Genomic DNA, 16,151 nt, shown 5'->3' with positions numbered 1-16,151 from the left:
CTGGTCATTTTCTTTGTGTTGTGTAAAACATGGCATATTTCTTCTGCCCCTGCAGGTGAGTAGGTTTCTTCCAGAATAATGACTGAGAGGAAGAGGAAGGGATATGCTGCTGTTCTCCTCAACAGGACAAAGATATCCTCATGTAAGAAACAACATTCATCCCTATGTCAAACAGACATGTTTGCTGGAATATAGCATTTACATTTCTGCATGTAAATCTGAACTGAGCTAACAATTTCGTTCTGTTGAAAAGTATGATCATATACTACCATGTATTTCTGATTTTCCAACCATATCAAAATATTTATGTACCTATTCCTGACAAAAATTGGTGTCCAGTATTAATCCCCTCAGTGGACTGAGTGCAGATGTGTGGTATAATGACAACTCCAGATTAGATTTTTAGGTACCTGACAGAATGAGCAAAATAAAATCCCCAAATCTCCAACATGCCCAGTGTCTAGGTGAAATTCAATATACGGCCAGAATAATAGATATTTTTTTATTTATAAAAGTTGAATATTGAGATGAAGACTGTATTTTGGGAGGTAGAAGAGGGCAGCTGTAGAGTATATAAGGCTACAAATTGACCTTCATTTACTCATTTCTCTTTTCTCTGGTAAGGATTCTGATTTGATTTGCAGTCTTGGGCTTCATGCATGCACAAATTACTGTGATTAGATGTGTCTGTTTTAGATTAAGTACAGTTTGCTTTGCAGAGACACAGATGGAAAACAGCAGCTCTAGCATGGATTACAGGAATTACAGATCATCTTGAGTGCAGTCACGTGGCATGTGCAGGACAACCAGGGAATCAGGCTCAGCCAACATGGGTTCATGAAAGGCAGGTCCTGCTTGACCAGCCTCATCTCCTCCTATAACCAGGTGACCCACCTGGTTCAACAAGACCAAGTGCCAGGTCCTGCACTTTGGTCACAACAACCCCAAGCAAAAGTATAGGCTTGGGGCAGAGTAGTGGGAAGGCTGTGCAGAGAAATGATGTTCCGCTGAACACGAGCCAGCAGTGTGCACAGGTGGTCATGAAGGCCAATGGCATCAAAAATAGAGCAGCCAGCAGGAGCAGGGAGGTGATCTTCCCTCTGTATCTGCTCTGGTGAGGCTACATCTTGAGTACCATGTTCAGCTTCGGGCCCTCACTACAAGTATGACACTGAGGCCCTGGAATGTGTCCAGAGAGGGGCAGTGAAGCTGTGAGGGGTCTGGAGCACAAGTCGTAAGGGGAGCAGCTGAGGGAAGTGCGATTGTGCAGTCTGGAGAAGAGGAGGCTCAGGAGAGACCTTTTCACCCTTTACAACTCCCTGAAAGGAGGTTGTGACATGGTGGGAGTAGGCCTCTTCTCCCAGGTAACAGCAATAGGATGACAGGGAAAGGCCTCAAGTTGTTCCAGAGGAAGTTCAGGTGGGCATTAGGAAAATCTCTGAACAAGTGGTGGTGCACTGGCACAGGCTGCCCAGGGAAGTGGTGGAGTCACTGTCCCTGGAGGTGTTCAAGAAACGTGGAGATGTGATACTTAGGAACATTGTTTAGTGGGTGTTGTATTAGGCGTGGTAGGTTGGATTAGATGATCTTAGAGGTCTTTTCAAACCATTATGATTCTATGATTACATGAATGTATAAAAAAGGAAGTAGAAGGTGATTTCACCAACGCTGCTGTCAGCACATGAGCCATGTTGCTCCAAGTGCTTTCTTTCCTTCCACTGTTTCTTTTTTTTTTTTTGTTCCCAGGACTGAGAAGCTCACAAGTGTGTGTGTATAAACATAAATATATATACATATATATTTCTTTTTTCCCCTAAGGAAAAAAATTAAAATAATTTCAGCTATCATTTATTTCACTTTTGATGTGGACATACAGCTTGGATTTATCGCCCGTACTTATATATGTAACCATGTGTTCCATGGGTTAAAAACACATGGCCCAAAGGTGCTGCAAAGGTGTTCAGAGCTGTGAGATCTGGCAAAGAGGTGATGTTGTGCTGCTGAGGTGATGGTGATGCCATACATAATATATTTCAGAATGGTGCTACTTACTGCATCCTGCAGTGTGATCAATCAATGTTAAGAATTAGCTAGCCAGTCCTTAACATGAAGGAGCAGAATATCTTCTCCCTTTTTGTGAAAATGCATTTTTTTTGTTTCTAGTGATCTATCAAACAGGATTACTTTCTACTACTACTTGTCTGAAAATACTCTTAAGCCTTCTGAAGTAGGAATGTATAATGAAAGGATTGTAGCAGCCTAGAGATGTATGTATGCTGCATGCCGGCTCTTGTTTGTTGCTGGCAAAAATGCACAGCTGATGGTGGTGATGGTGTTGAAGAATAGTGTTTTGTAGCTGAGAACTTGCTCTATCAAATAGTGTTATTGTGCTTTTTGTATCTCTTATAGTTTTCACAGAAATAAATACTTTCAGAGTGGCCTACGTACAATGACCCTTATAAAACCAGGCCTTTCAATAAAATATATCCCAGTCTTATCAAGGTGGCATTGATGTTAACTGCATCCTTGGGTAATCTTTAACCTGAAAATACGTGGAACATACAACATGTTTTTTAACAAAGTAGCTTCTATAAAAGAGGCTGAGCTGTAAGGAAGTATTTAACGCTTTCTGTCTAGATCATCCACTAACAAATTTTGATGAAATACAACTGTCTTCCTTTTTTTTTTCTTCCTTCTTTCTTCTTCCCCTTTTTTTTTTCTTTTTTTTTTCTTTTCTTTTCTTTTTTTTTTTAAATTTAAATATAGCCATGGCAAGCCTTTGGGCCCCAGACTACAGCTGTTCTTATCTGGCAGCTTTCCTGGTACTCTCTTTGAGCCTTCCCATTCTCTATCACCAAAGGGCTGCTCATGGATTAAGGATAGTGAGCAGCTCCCCAGGGTCTACATGGAAAGCACAATAAATTTGGGGCAGCTTTAAAAATTACAGGAAACTTTCAGATACTCTCAACCTGCTCAGACTTAAGAACAGCATTTCTCCAAGCAGCATGGATCCTCTGCACTGTTTGTATTTCTCCAACTGGTACCATCATATTGCTAAGTACTAATGTGTTACCTATCAGACATCAGAATGAACCAAAGGCAAGGCAATAACTTCCTCAAATCAGCGGTGTTTTCATAGAATTATAGAATGGTTTAGATTGGAAAAGACATTAAAGCTCACCCAGCTTCAACCCCTGCCTTAAGCTGGCTGCTGCCCACCAGCTCGGGCTGCCCAGGGCCCATCTAACCTGGCCTTGAGCACCTCCAGGGATGGAGCATCACCTTGATGACTTCCCCACAGATGTGGGCATGTGGCTATTAGGTCTCCCCACAGCCATCTCTTCTCCAAGCAGAAGCAACTCCGATCTTGTCTGCCTCTTCTCACAAAGTACTGCAGCCCTGACTGTCCTGGGACCCTCTCCTAACCCCAGCCCAAAGTTAGGAGCCAAAGTCCTTCTGGCACAGGGAGGGCAGGTGCAAAACCAGGCACACCATTCCAGCTCGAGCCTTAGGATTACAAAGTATAGGAGTGCAATCACTGCCCTCCAACCACTTGCTGTGCTCCTGTTCAAACAACTCAAGACGCTCTCAGCCTTTTTTTCAGTTTTCAGGAAATCTTGCAGAAACAGTGCATCCAGGGCAAGTACTAAGCAAAAGCGGTTTCATTCCGTATTCTTCCACTGAGCAATGTTTCCCATAAACCAGCTGGTTTTGCTGACTAGCATTTGAAACAAGTAGCTGAACAGCCAAACCCTTTTAAAGAGCACCTGCGTTACTTTCGTTCCAGAAGTTATACTGACGGGGCCATTACCACTTTAAATATTCGGCTGTGCAAAACGTTCTAGAAATACTCAGAGCTTTTTAGTGCTTGCCCTTGCTACGCGGGGGAGCCGCGGGCGGAGCCGTGACGCACGCCGCGATTCTGCAGCCGTGCCTTTTCCCGGTCGGTCTCCGCTCTGCCCGGGGGCAGCGGCGCTTCCCGGCCGCTCCCTCCCCGTGGCGCTGGGCTGAGAGCGGCGCTGAGCGCCGCGGCAGTGCGGAGCGGTCTTCAGGTGCTGCTGGGGCGTCTGCTCGCTGCGTAGGATTTCCTCCGCGTGCTTCTGAAGGTACCTGTCTTTTTCTCACGGGGATGCCTAATGATCAGAAGGGCCGCATTTTCCACTGGGGGATTGTGCAGTAAATTAGAAAATCTCTCTCTTCTAGAACAGCGGGTTGTTTGAAGTGGCACAGTAACTCCTTCTGAAGATGGGCTTATGGGGAGGTCTCGTTTCTGGGAGTCCTGAGGGTGGCACCATGGCTCGGCGTGGCACTCCCAGGGGGGGCTTGGTGTCATCTGGGTGAGGCTGAGCCAGGATGCTCTGCACGACATCCCTGGGGTTGTGCGCTGTGGGGCTCCGGGGTCAGGGCATTGGCTGTGTAAGGGAGGAGGTACCACACTGCACCGGAAAATAATTTTATGTTAGCTTACAGCTCATTTCATTCCTTCTTGAAAAGCTATTTTGTTAATTTTAACAACAACAACAAAACCCTTACTTAATTAGGTCAAGCAGATAATTTTTAAGTATGCTGTTTTTCTAGCAGTCAAGGTTAAAATCCAGTGTTTGAACAGTCTGAAATAATGCAATGATGGAAAGAAGTGCCACAAAGCTAGCTGGGGTGAACTAATGCTTGCCTTACGGCAATTTGGCTCCTAAAGTCTGTTTTCTAAATCATGAGACTTCTTGGAAAGGGCATTTTCGGGCCTGTAAATGGCACTGTGTGTAGTGTTTGTGTCTGGGGACTCATGCTAATGTGCTCTTGGCACCGTTAAGCGCAGCTGGTTGGGAGATAGAGCTGGTGGTCACGAATGGAACCAGTGCTGCTTTTCAGATGGAAAGCAGAAGCCCTTCAGTTAACTGAATTAAGGTGTCTTGAAAGCGGTTGCATCATCACTGCAGACATGCATCAGGGTAAGATCTAGAAACTCTGGCTGTGTAATGCAGTTCTGAAAAGGAGTAAGGGACGGAAGGGCGGCATGGACATTGTGCAGCCTATTAAAAGGGGACAGTCTCAGGGTGGTGTTCCCATACTGTTCTCTGAACTGGAACTGCTTTGTTCTAATTTCCTTCAGAACTAACAATTCCACAATTTCCTTTTCAAAAGTTTTTGGCTAACCTTAGGTGCCTGGGCTCAAACTTCCCAGAGAAGGAAAACTGCAGTACCTTGCACCTCTGTGCCACTTCCATGGCACTTGTTAAGAGTTATGATTTGAGAAAATAACAGGTTGGGTGTGCTGTTGTTGATGGTCGACAGGGTTTAAGCTGTCGAAGCTCCTGAATGCAATGTGTCAGAGCAGAGGGAGAAGCCTGGGAGCTCCTGTTCAGCTGGGAGGCGGTCAGCACCGGCCCAGCAGCACAGTGCTTCAGGGCATGGGGAGTGAGTGAGGCCACTGGGCCTGGCCCCTTTCTCTCATGAAGGCCTAGAGCCTTTTCCCTTCCACCTTTGCCTGGTGGCAGGGCTGGCTCTGCCTGGAAACATCAGGCTTCCCAGTGATCCAGAAACCATTTCATGTGTCGTTACTGGAGCCTGCCATCAAAATCACTTCTGCTTTTCCCTGGGTAAACTGAACCCTGAGACGTCTCTCCGGTAGCAGGGGAGGATATTTATATCCCCTCTGAGCCTAGAGCTGTGGACTCCCATGGGAATCTCAGCCAGGAAAGGGCAGTGCTTGACCAGAACAGGGGAGGTCTTCCAGGCACACCGTCCTGTTCCCAAATAGCTCCAGTGCGGGGCAGGCCCACAGCCCCAGCCAGGTCCCCTCCTCTCCGTGGGGATGTGCTGTCAGTGGGGCCTTGTGGCACGCAGCATGGCATCTGAAGGACCCTTGCAATCCTAGCATAACTTGAGAACATTTAAAGCAACTAGTCTGCTCATTGCTACATTTTCATCACCAGCTGGGAATTTCCCCGCACGTAAGAGGATGGCTGAACAATCTATTGCGTAGTACAATTGAAAAAAGTGAGGTTTTGTTCCTTGTTCCTTTAGTACTTCAGAATTTTACATTATTTCACAATCTATGAAATTACATGGATGAAAAGCAAAGTGTGACTGGCAGTGCTGTGATAATTTTGGTGGCTGAATCAGAGGCAGCAGAAGGAGTCTGGATAAAAAGCAAGAGAAAGAAGAATGTTAGTGAAAGAAGTGATGTCAACATTAGCGTCATGCCTGATGAAATGGGAAGTGAATTTTGTGAAGTCTTTACTAGCTGTCGAGCACACCTCAGCATTTCTGAATCATCAGTCACACAGAGGAGCGTACGAGTGGCTGTAGGGACAGAAAATATTCTGGGCTACTGTAAAGGCTTTTTGTTGAATAAATCATATTATTCTGTCTCTGCCTGACCTTTACTAAAGGGTTCAGTTGTAATTCTTAGTACTTCACAGAAGTTCAGGTACACAGAACAGGTACACAGAAAGTACAGCGTAAGCTGATATATTGAAGCTTGCAAAAGATCCATTTACATATATATATTTAAATAATCTTAAATTTGTGTATTCCTACAAGCTGGAATTTTTGTCAGCATATATTAATATGGTCATATATTAAACATGACACACTAGATAATCAACAGTAAGAACAAGGTTTAAGTTATGTAATTTGAATAGATTATTTCAGATTTTTCTTTTTAAATAAGATGCATTTTTCTATATTACTTTGTTTTAAAATCTATATACATACTGGACTAGAATCCAGTTAAAATACTTAAAACAGCTTGGTATTTTTGTTAGCAAAGCCTGCTAGTAAAGAAGAAAAAGGAAACAGAAAAGGTGACTTTTAAAACTAATTTATTAAAGAGGATGTTGTGTGTAAGCTGCGAAGTGAGCTGGATGCCACATCAACCCTCAGCCATTCAGCATCCTCTTATATTACCAGCTTTTGCTGTGCAAGTGAGAAACAGAAAATAAGTGCTTTCAGTATAAATTCCCAGTTTTGTATGAGTGTCTTTGCTGAACTGAACTAGTTGGATGAACTGTAACAGACAAAATGTACCTCTAAGTTTTACTGCATTCTTTGTTTTTTAACTCCTTTTGGAAACTCTAGAACAATAGGCAAAGGCAAACAGCTGGCCCTTTTACTGCTGGCATTCCGCTGTGGTTGCTCACTCACCTGTGCAAGCCCACCTCTTATTATACATGGGGACAAAAACTGCAGATATGATATCTAGCAGTGCCACTTGAAAAGTGGGGTAGCACAAAGACTGAATAGGTGGCAGCATGCTGTCACAGCTGCTCCAGGATTTACCCAAGCAAATTTTGTAGTACGCATCGATAACTAAACTAATTGCTCTGAAATTACTGTTATACTTGTTCATATGAATTGCATGATAACTTTGGATAGTTGCACAATGTCATCCTGTGTTGCAATGGAATAACTGATGCTTTCCACCGAATTGGGAATGGTTTCAGGATACAAAAAGCAGGAGTGCAGCAGGCACAGGTAATGTGGGGTTATTTTGTGGCGGAGGCCTGGCCCAGAAAGAAGCTGAGATATTTAGTTATTTTAGCTTCTGTTTGTAATTCAGCAGTCCCATGTAATTTAGACATTCAGATATCTTTTATCACTAATTAGTAGAGAATGGTGAATGACTTTTGTGTGAAATTGTATATTCAAAAACCAATAAATGAATATGTTGTTTTGCAGAACAGTTAGAAGCAGATCCAGAGCAATGCAAGGTGAGTAAAATAGACCAATGTTGTCTTGTGTTATAGTAAAGATAACATGATTCTTTCTAAAGTGTTCAAGCAATATTAGTTTAGATATGTTTTCCTCATAATTTTAGGAAAGATGCCTGAATGTTTTAAATCTAAACACTAACATTTAATAATTTACAAAACACGTTATGTTTTCAAATCGGGAATCATCTGAAACACAGGCTACTTCTGCTTATGAGCTGACATCAGTAAATGTCACTAAATTCATAACTCTGAGTCAGCAGGTGGCGAATTAAGCACATTACTAGCTGGGGGAAAAGTTTTGTGTAGTGGGGAACGGGTTGTTAACCAGTCTGTTCTGTGCAGGAGTGCAGCCTGTCAGTTCCCTGGCAGTTCTTTGCACTGAAGCTTCCTGTGGTCCAGACAGACAGTGAGCTGACCCTTTTTGGCAGGGCTTGGCTAGATGACCTCCAGCTGTCCCTTCCAAGCCAAGCAGTTTGAATCATAATTCTGTGATTCTGTGACATATTTGTGACATACATAACAGTGTAATAACTGTCTTTTTTTCAGAATGCAAAGGATCAGAACTCCTTTAAATTATACTGTGCTTTAATATACATATTTAACATGGATAAAATAGAAGCTCATTATATGGTTTTTGCTATTCAGAAAACAGCAGCTTCATTTCTATACATCTACTCTGTAAAAGAAGGCAGTGCTGGGGACTTTTCCCCCTATGTGTGAGAGGAAATAAATGAGCAGTACTCTAAGTGTATGTCGCATTCTTACAGGAAATAACCCAGCACCAGCACCTGGATTCTCCAACACTGGCTATGCACCAGGAAACCAGGCCCCCTATGGCCACCCTCAGTATGCAGCTGGGAACTTCTATGGTAGGTTGCTTGGCTAGAGGTCTGCTGTTTGATTAGGAGATATGCATGGGAAACAGGAGGTTTCATCGAGGCATCCATCTCTGTTTTACAGTTCTGCATTAATTCTGTAATGTTTCTGTTAATATGACTTCCACCAGAGCAGATACTCTTTCCTTCTTGGTGCTGCATGTTTGTGTCTGCTGAGCAGTGCCAGCAGTGGAGGAAGCTTGCAATGCTGGTTGTTCCTCAGTGGTTGCTGGGGGTGAGTTTGTTAGGGAGGCGTGACTGATGCAACACAATTAATGTGTGGCAGCTTATTGCTGAGATCCGATTTTTTTTTATTTCAGTTCTTCAGTTTTTTTCCTCTAGTAATCCAAAACTGAAGGATTGTTTTCTTCTCACAGTTTTGTCATTTGCATAGATCCTGTTTCTGTTCCTTCCCCTGGTGCTGTACTTCGCATGTGGCTGTACTGTCCATTCATTTCCTCTTTAATCTTATTTTCTGCTCCCCATTCAGAACAGAGCACTCGCAAATGGCTAATCATGTTCTGGCAGCAAACTGCTTTCTGAAGAACCAGATCACACTGAACAGTATCTAACAGGCTCCAGGCATAAATTATTTATTAAGTGCAAAGTGTTTGGCTTAAGTTCCTGTGCTTCATGTACTTAAATGTTGTGTGTCTTGCGGCGAGGAAATCTGAGTTCAAGGAGTACGCAGCCTTCAAGGAATGAGCACATGCTCCCTGTGCTCCAAAGGCCAGGGAGCAATTGCTTTATCTGAGTACTGCATGCGGTAACATAAACTGATAGCAGTTGGCTCTGCGGGAGGTTGGGGCCTTATCTGCGGTGGGCAGTGCCGCTATCGAGGGGCTGTACGCCGCGCCTGCATACACTGCATGGTTTATGGCCGCAGCATCACGTTTCCCATGAAACAGTCTGTGTTTTACAACGCAGTATGAGGCACTGGTGCTAAGGGTAACCACGAGGTCCGCGAGTCACCATCTCTGGAACCAGTTCTCCTTGGACTTTCTACAAAAGTATTCATGCTGGCTTCTCCTTTTAAGCTCCTGCGGGCTTTTGAGCAACATACAGAACTGTGCATCAGACCGGAGATGTAACCAGCCTGCCCTGACGGCGTCAGACGGGGCAGCCTGCACTTCCCGTTCCGCAGGTGCTGGTACCGACGTCAGCGCTCTGCCCGACGCGAGGCTGCGGGCGCCACCTGGCGGCGCGGCGCCGCACAACGAAGGGCTCCCTGCTGCGGGAGGAGCTGCGGCCGCTGCCTCTCGGGCGGGAATCCATCGAACGGCTCTAGCTTTTTAATCTCTGTGAATAGTATTTCTGCAGTGTTCAAGAGAGATGCTTTTGTTTATTACATTTGGTTTTGTCTAGTGAGATTAGAACTTCCCAATCCAGTATGACTTCCTTCATGAAAGTTGCGGTATCCCTAAGTGAAATACAGTGTAGATATGAGAATCTGCATAGTTCAAAATGATTAGTTTGTTCTTTTCTTTTGAAGATCCGTGATACAATTCTTTTTCAAGACCTCAGATCTCTGACTGCATCTCTCCTGTCTCTTCAGGCACTCCTGGAGCAGGGCCCTATGCTTTCCAGGCACAGCCCATGGGAACCCCATCCGGAGCTGCTGTTCCTCCCATCCAGAACCAGCCCCCCGGGACCATCTGGATGCCCATCCCTCCTCCTCTTCCCAACTGCCCTCCTGGACTGGAATATCTCACGCAGGTAACCGGCACCCTTCATCCTTCCCCAGACTGCATCTGGGAGAGAGCTAAAAAAAACGCCACATCTGTCTGTTACAGCTGCATGAGTGGCTGCTGTGTGAGGCCTCTTGTAATGTGAGTGATGCACGTTTGAGTGTGGAGGTGCTTGTTATGGCCAGAACACTTCGGGGAATACCCACTCCTGCCAAGTGGGATGCTAAAGGACAGTGGGCATGGAGCCATTGCATATCCTTCATATTTCTGAAGCTGCTGTTTGTGAGATGTAATGCAATTTGTCAAGATGCATTATATATATACATATATATATGTATACATATATGGGCACCTGTAGCACAATATATGCACTTACTTTTCTACATGATACTTTCTCAGTGCCTCTCTGTAATGGTTTGGGCAGAGGCACTAGTCAAACTTCACAAACTCAGAGAATGCTCATAGCAAAATGAAAATTGCTCCCACATTGCAGTATATATCACAGAATATGCCCTTCAACTGTAAAAGCATAGTTCATCTCATCACTGGGAGCAAATATAAAGGTTTTATGCTGATGTTTACAGTTTTGCATATTTCTCAAAAAATAAACCAATACCAAACTTGGTGTTTCCTTAGTTTCACTCAGAGCTGAGCAGTAGCTGAGCTTCTGCTTTAAAATGTCTGAATTCCCTCCTGGTGGTTTCTGCTTTGCTCTGTGCAGACTCCTGATACAGGCATCCTATGTGTGGGGATGTCAGTCTCTGTAGTGTTACTGAGTTACACCAAGTCGTGAAAGGAGCACGGGCACATAACCAGACCAGTCTGGGTACCGCTTCTGTCGTCGGCTCTGGTGCTTGAAACACTGTTCTGCTAAACTGAGAGAGGGCAGGGCAGGCAGACATGAGCCATGTCTGCAGCTTTACTGGTAGAGACTGATCCATAACGCTGCATTCTGAAATGAAACAACAATGCTTCTTAAAACTAGATATCTCTTAGTTACAACTTGCTAACTATTTATTGTGTTTCATTTTTCAACCATGAACAGATTGACCAGATATTAATTCATCAGCAAATTGAACTTCTTGAGAGTAAGTGAAATGTTTTTATAGCAGAGAAATGTTTAAATCTAACAATCCCAAGAACTGTAAAATTTTGACCTTCTTTGACAAAGCTTGTTTAAAATCCTTTTATGGATTGACACCTCAGTGTTTCCTGCTTGTTCTCTATCTCAATTCCCAGAGAACTTCTGGAGGAGAGAAGGGAATAGGAAAACAGGAGGCTAAGAAGAGGATTTTAAACTGGTTCTATATCTTAACAGATATACAGCAATGCTGTTTATTTCAGTAATCTTTGTAGCTGATTATAACTCTCACGTTATCCATGTGATTTCAGCTTTCATCTTTTCCCTATTTAAATATATTTTTATCTCCATTCTCACTACATCTAATTCCATAGGCTGGCTTGCTGCTCTGATGTCATTTCCAGGTGATCTTGTTCTTTCAGTGAATTGAACTGCTCTCCTTCTGCTCCCTTCATTCCATTCACTTTAAGAATATGAAAGTCATGTTTTCCATGTCTTTCAAACAGAATAAATAAAATGGAACACCCACCTTAGCTGACACCAAATGCTGCTACATTTGCTTTCCATAATATTTCAAGGGTATTTTTGTTGAAGAAACTAATCAAAATTTCAGCCCTGGCTCTTGCCATCTTCTATTTGTGCTGCTATGAATCTTGTCTGTGAGGCCTTCTTGTGGCTTTCTCATTCTGGACATAACTGTGCCCTCTGGAACCCCTTTTTTGCTTCACCACCCCTTCTGGTCTTCCCTAGGAAACTTCCATGCTGTGTGGCTAGGAGCAGTGGTGCTTGCTCTGGCAGTGGGCACCCATGTCTGGAGGGAGGGGAGCTGGTGGACATCTCCATGCTCTTTCTGTGTTGCTGTGTTTGTGGTGGCTTGTCCTTTTTGAACTTCTCTTGGACTGCTCTGCTTGAGGGCCCTTCCCCACTGTTCCCGCTGTCAGAGCTGCCTCTGACAGACTCCAAATGAAGCCTTCCCAAGCAAGTAGGTTAGGGTTAGCTTGGTGCATTTATTACCTGTTGTTCGCACAGATGCACCTCAAGAACTAATAGTGCTGTTACTTTTTTTCAGTTTTTATTGGATTTGAATCAAACAACAAATATGAAATCAAGAATTCATTGGGGCAAAGGGTGTACTTTGCAGCAGAGGAAACTGACTGCTGCACAAGGAACTGCTGTGGGCCAGCACGACCTTTCACCATCAAGATTATGGACAATCTGGGCCATGAGGTGATAAGGCTGGAAAGACCCCTCAGGTGTTCTTCATGTTGTTTCCCCTGCTGCTTACAGGAGGTGAGTTGCTTTCTCACCATGAGGGATGAGATCTTTAACATTGATGAGTCTGGGGTGATGATTATGGATGGAGTCTCAAATCTGAGCCGTCTCAGAGATTTTACTGACAGATGTGTAGTAGCTGCATCCTACGAGGCCTTGACTTTCAGGATGCTCAGAGTCTTTCTTTCACTAGACTTTGATCTTCCCACTGTAGACACATAGCTTATATGTTCTGTAGCCTCAGGAGTATGCTGTTGTTTTCAGTGAAGGTAGAAGTTGCATATTGATTTTGGAATTTGTGTGCAGCTTTCTGAAATTGTTCACAGAAAACTTAGTGCAGCTTCATTGGAAAGCTAGGTTGTTGTGGAAGAATAAGTTGTGTTTGGCTTGCATATTTGTGTGGATTTGTCTAAAGAATATCGCTAAGTATAAACTGCTTCATGTGGGGATTTTCTTTTTCCTGTGAAGATAGAAATTCAGGCACCTCCAGGAACACCAGTAGGTTACGTTGTCCAGAACTGGCATCCCTGCCTGCCCAAGTTTACTATTCAGGATGAGAAAAGAACAGACGTACTGAAAATTAGTGGCCCATGTGTTGTCTGCAGCTGTTGTGAGGATGTTAATTTTGAGGTATGTAATGCTGAAAATCGTTTGCATATATCTTCTTTCAAACAGTATTTTGATAGTAGTTTATTGCTTCTCTTAATACAAGACAGTTGTGCTGCAGTACGTTTGAAATAACTAGAACATAATCTTTTAATGCTAATATAGTCAATTCAGTTCTCTAGGTATGTAGATCATTCTAGAAAAGCCTGCCAAACTTCCAGAAATGATGTGTGAAAGACACTCGTCAGTGATCTGATTCATTGTGATTGCACACAAATCTCTTAATGGCTTAGATTTATGAGACTTATTGCATTTTTTTAATAGATATTTATTAGATTTTGGTAGCAAAATCTTTTTGAATCCATGATGTTAGTCCCTAACAGGAAAAAAAGTTATCAGTTGTATCAGCTGTTTATTAAAATGACTTTCTGCAACCACTCATCCAATCATTTAATAATCATTCACTAACCAAGTAAGTCATAATTTAGACCGAAAATATACATTTGAATGACTGAAGAATTACAACTTTTATTTAAAAACAACACTGATTAATGCATTAGCATTTTCATACAAATTAACTAATAGACAAACTACCACTTAGTTTAAAATGATGTTGTAAATCATCGTTGAAGCAAATTGAGTCTGATTTTATTTTGGGGGATTACACTTTCTTCGAACTATGAACACTGTGTGTAGCTTTAGGAAACAACGTTAAGAAAAGGCTAACCTCTCTTTTGGAACAGGAGAATGTAATTTGTTTAATTTTCCCTTGAGCTGTTCCTGATGCGTGGCAGGATATGCTAATTCACTCTGTTGGCTAAAAGACAACACTCCCAGCGGAGTGTGTGTACATGCACACGTGCATGTTTGCATGCAGTAGCTGATTTCCAACACCATTAAAACATTGAACTCTAGTCAGATTTAGAATTAAGTTGGTGCCTGTGTTACTTCAGACTGACTTTCTGATAAGTCAGGGTTTTCTTTCAGAACCAATAGCTGCATTCTATGACTGCATTAATTTAATAACACAATTTAAAGCTTTCAAATGGATCTATAATGAAAAGAATTTGGGGATTTATGAATGACTTTTTTTTTTAATTTTATGTTAAAATAGGTGAAGACTTTGGATGAGGTTTCTAATATTGGAAGGATTTCTAAGCAGTGGTCTGGGTTCTTGAAAGAAGCATTTACAGATACTGATAACTTTGGAGTCTCTTTTCCAATGGACCTTGATGTAAAAATGAAAGCTGTGATGCTTGGTGCTTGCTTCCTTATCGTAAGTCTGTAATTTATTAATATTCGAATATGAACTGGCTTCAGCTCAGTGTTCAAATTGTGCTGGTAAAGGTTTTGATTCTGGGCTTCTCAAAGTGCTTGAGAGCTTTTTGTGGATTTCTTGGGTGTAAAACTAACCCTGGAGGGAATATTTTGGATAATAAGCTTATTCTAGACTACATGAAGTGCTGACTGTATTAAGAAGAGTCAGATTGACAAATCCTGTAAAAGACATCTTTACATACTCGCAAGCAGAGGAAAGCATGTTTCTGTGGGTGGTGAGACCTGAAAAGTACAGAACAGCATTAGCCAAAGGAGCCAACCAAAGCCAGAACAGCCCACTGAGGTGGTGAACTGGACAGATAGGTGCTGCACTCACCTTTTCCTAACCCTCCTTCTTGGAAATACGTGAAGTACTGAGATGAGTAGGATTAAACGCTCTCAGAGGAGTTGTTTGTATTGGCAGGGACTTCTGTGGGGGCAGGTAAACTTTATACAGTCCTCTTCAGCACTCTGACTCTGCCATGATTGCATTTCCGCTTACCTGTGCAATTCAGCATCAGGTACTGCGTCAAAAGTGCATTGTTTCCATGTTGGTAGGGCTCCAGAAAGGGAGGAAAGGGGCTCATGCAGCATCTGAGTTTGGAAAGTTCTCACCAGCCTTTATAGTCCTGCATATGGACCAGGTTTTCCTTAGCTGAGTGTGTTCAGGTGCAAGGATGTAGCTGAAGAGCAGGTAGTATGAAGAAGCAAGGACTTCAGGCACAGAATATGGGGCTCCCATAGGTAAAGTAAAGATAGAGACCATTGTGGTAGACTCCAGTTTGAGGTAAAATTGAAGGGACTGAGTCAAGCTGAAGTAAGTCAGGATAGAAATCCTAAGTGAAGGAAGCATGCCTTCTGCTAATGATAAAGTTAAACATCTTGGGCTTCCACCACCTTTTTCTCTTCTTGTGGATGCCTTCTTGTCTCTACTAGAGACTCAGGGATTAGGTTGGAGAGAGGTACTCCCAGCTGCTTCTCATCATTTAAGGTTTCTGGGGGGGAATTGCTTTAAATGCCTTGCAAAACAACCACAAATTAAGAACGAGATTTTTAAAAGGATTGAGTTTTTTTGCTTTTTGTTTCCTTCCTAGGACTTCATGTTTTTTGAGAGTATTGGTGATAGCCATCAGCGAACAGGAGTGTGGCAGTGAAATCTAGAACTTTTTATCTATAAGGAAGAAAATAAACCACCCAACTTTCCAGTGGATTACAGAGCTCCAGTGAGAATGTGAGAAGTGTACATCTTACACTTGTAATTACATTTCTATAAACTAAAAGCTTTATTGTCTAGCTTCTGGTTTTGTAATCTAATGACACTTGTATTCAAATAAGCACCTTTTGTCTGTACAGATCAATACTGTAATGTATAGAAATATATAGCAGCCTTTTTTCCAATAAATTTGGAATTGTATTAAAAACTCTTAATTCTTAAAAAAAGAGGTCTATTTCTTTGTTCAATAATAATATAAGCAGTCAGCCTAATAAAGAGGTTCTGATTGTTTCCTGTGTATCCTTCTTTGGTAGTTTTGGCTTGGTGTTAATATTCAGTTGTTTTCAGCTTACCAAGTAGATACGTTCAAAACCAAGTAATCAA

At 42.6% G+C, this 16,151-nt stretch overlaps 1 protein-coding gene across 2 annotated transcripts; it reads left to right on the top strand.

Annotated features, from left to right (window-relative positions):
• Window positions 4-15,982, top strand: PLSCR1 (phospholipid scramblase 1). 2 transcript variants are annotated; one of them, XM_021397082.1, is made up of 9 exons: window positions 4-142; window positions 7,681-7,712; window positions 8,483-8,584; window positions 10,146-10,306; window positions 11,324-11,366; window positions 12,429-12,649; window positions 13,100-13,261; window positions 14,352-14,513; window positions 15,649-15,982. In XM_021397082.1, exons 2-9 carry the CDS (start codon window positions 7,706-7,708, stop codon window positions 15,706-15,708), a joined length of 918 nt encoding a protein of 305 aa, XP_021252757.1. In that variant the 5' UTR covers window positions 4-142; window positions 7,681-7,705; the 3' UTR covers window positions 15,709-15,982. The 2 variants fall into 2 exon arrangements, with proteins under 2 accessions (XP_021252757.1, XP_021252756.1); XM_021397081.1 differs by lacking the exon at window positions 4-142 and adding an exon at window positions 3,872-4,106.

The sequence above is a fragment of the Numida meleagris genome, chromosome 4, assembly GCF_002078875.1.
Source record: "Numida meleagris isolate 19003 breed g44 Domestic line chromosome 4, NumMel1.0, whole genome shotgun sequence".
NCBI classification, from domain to species: Eukaryota; Metazoa; Chordata; class Aves; order Galliformes; family Numididae; genus Numida; species Numida meleagris.
The sequence above is the reverse complement of the archived record's forward strand: the minus strand, read 5'-3'. Positions and strand labels throughout refer to the sequence as shown.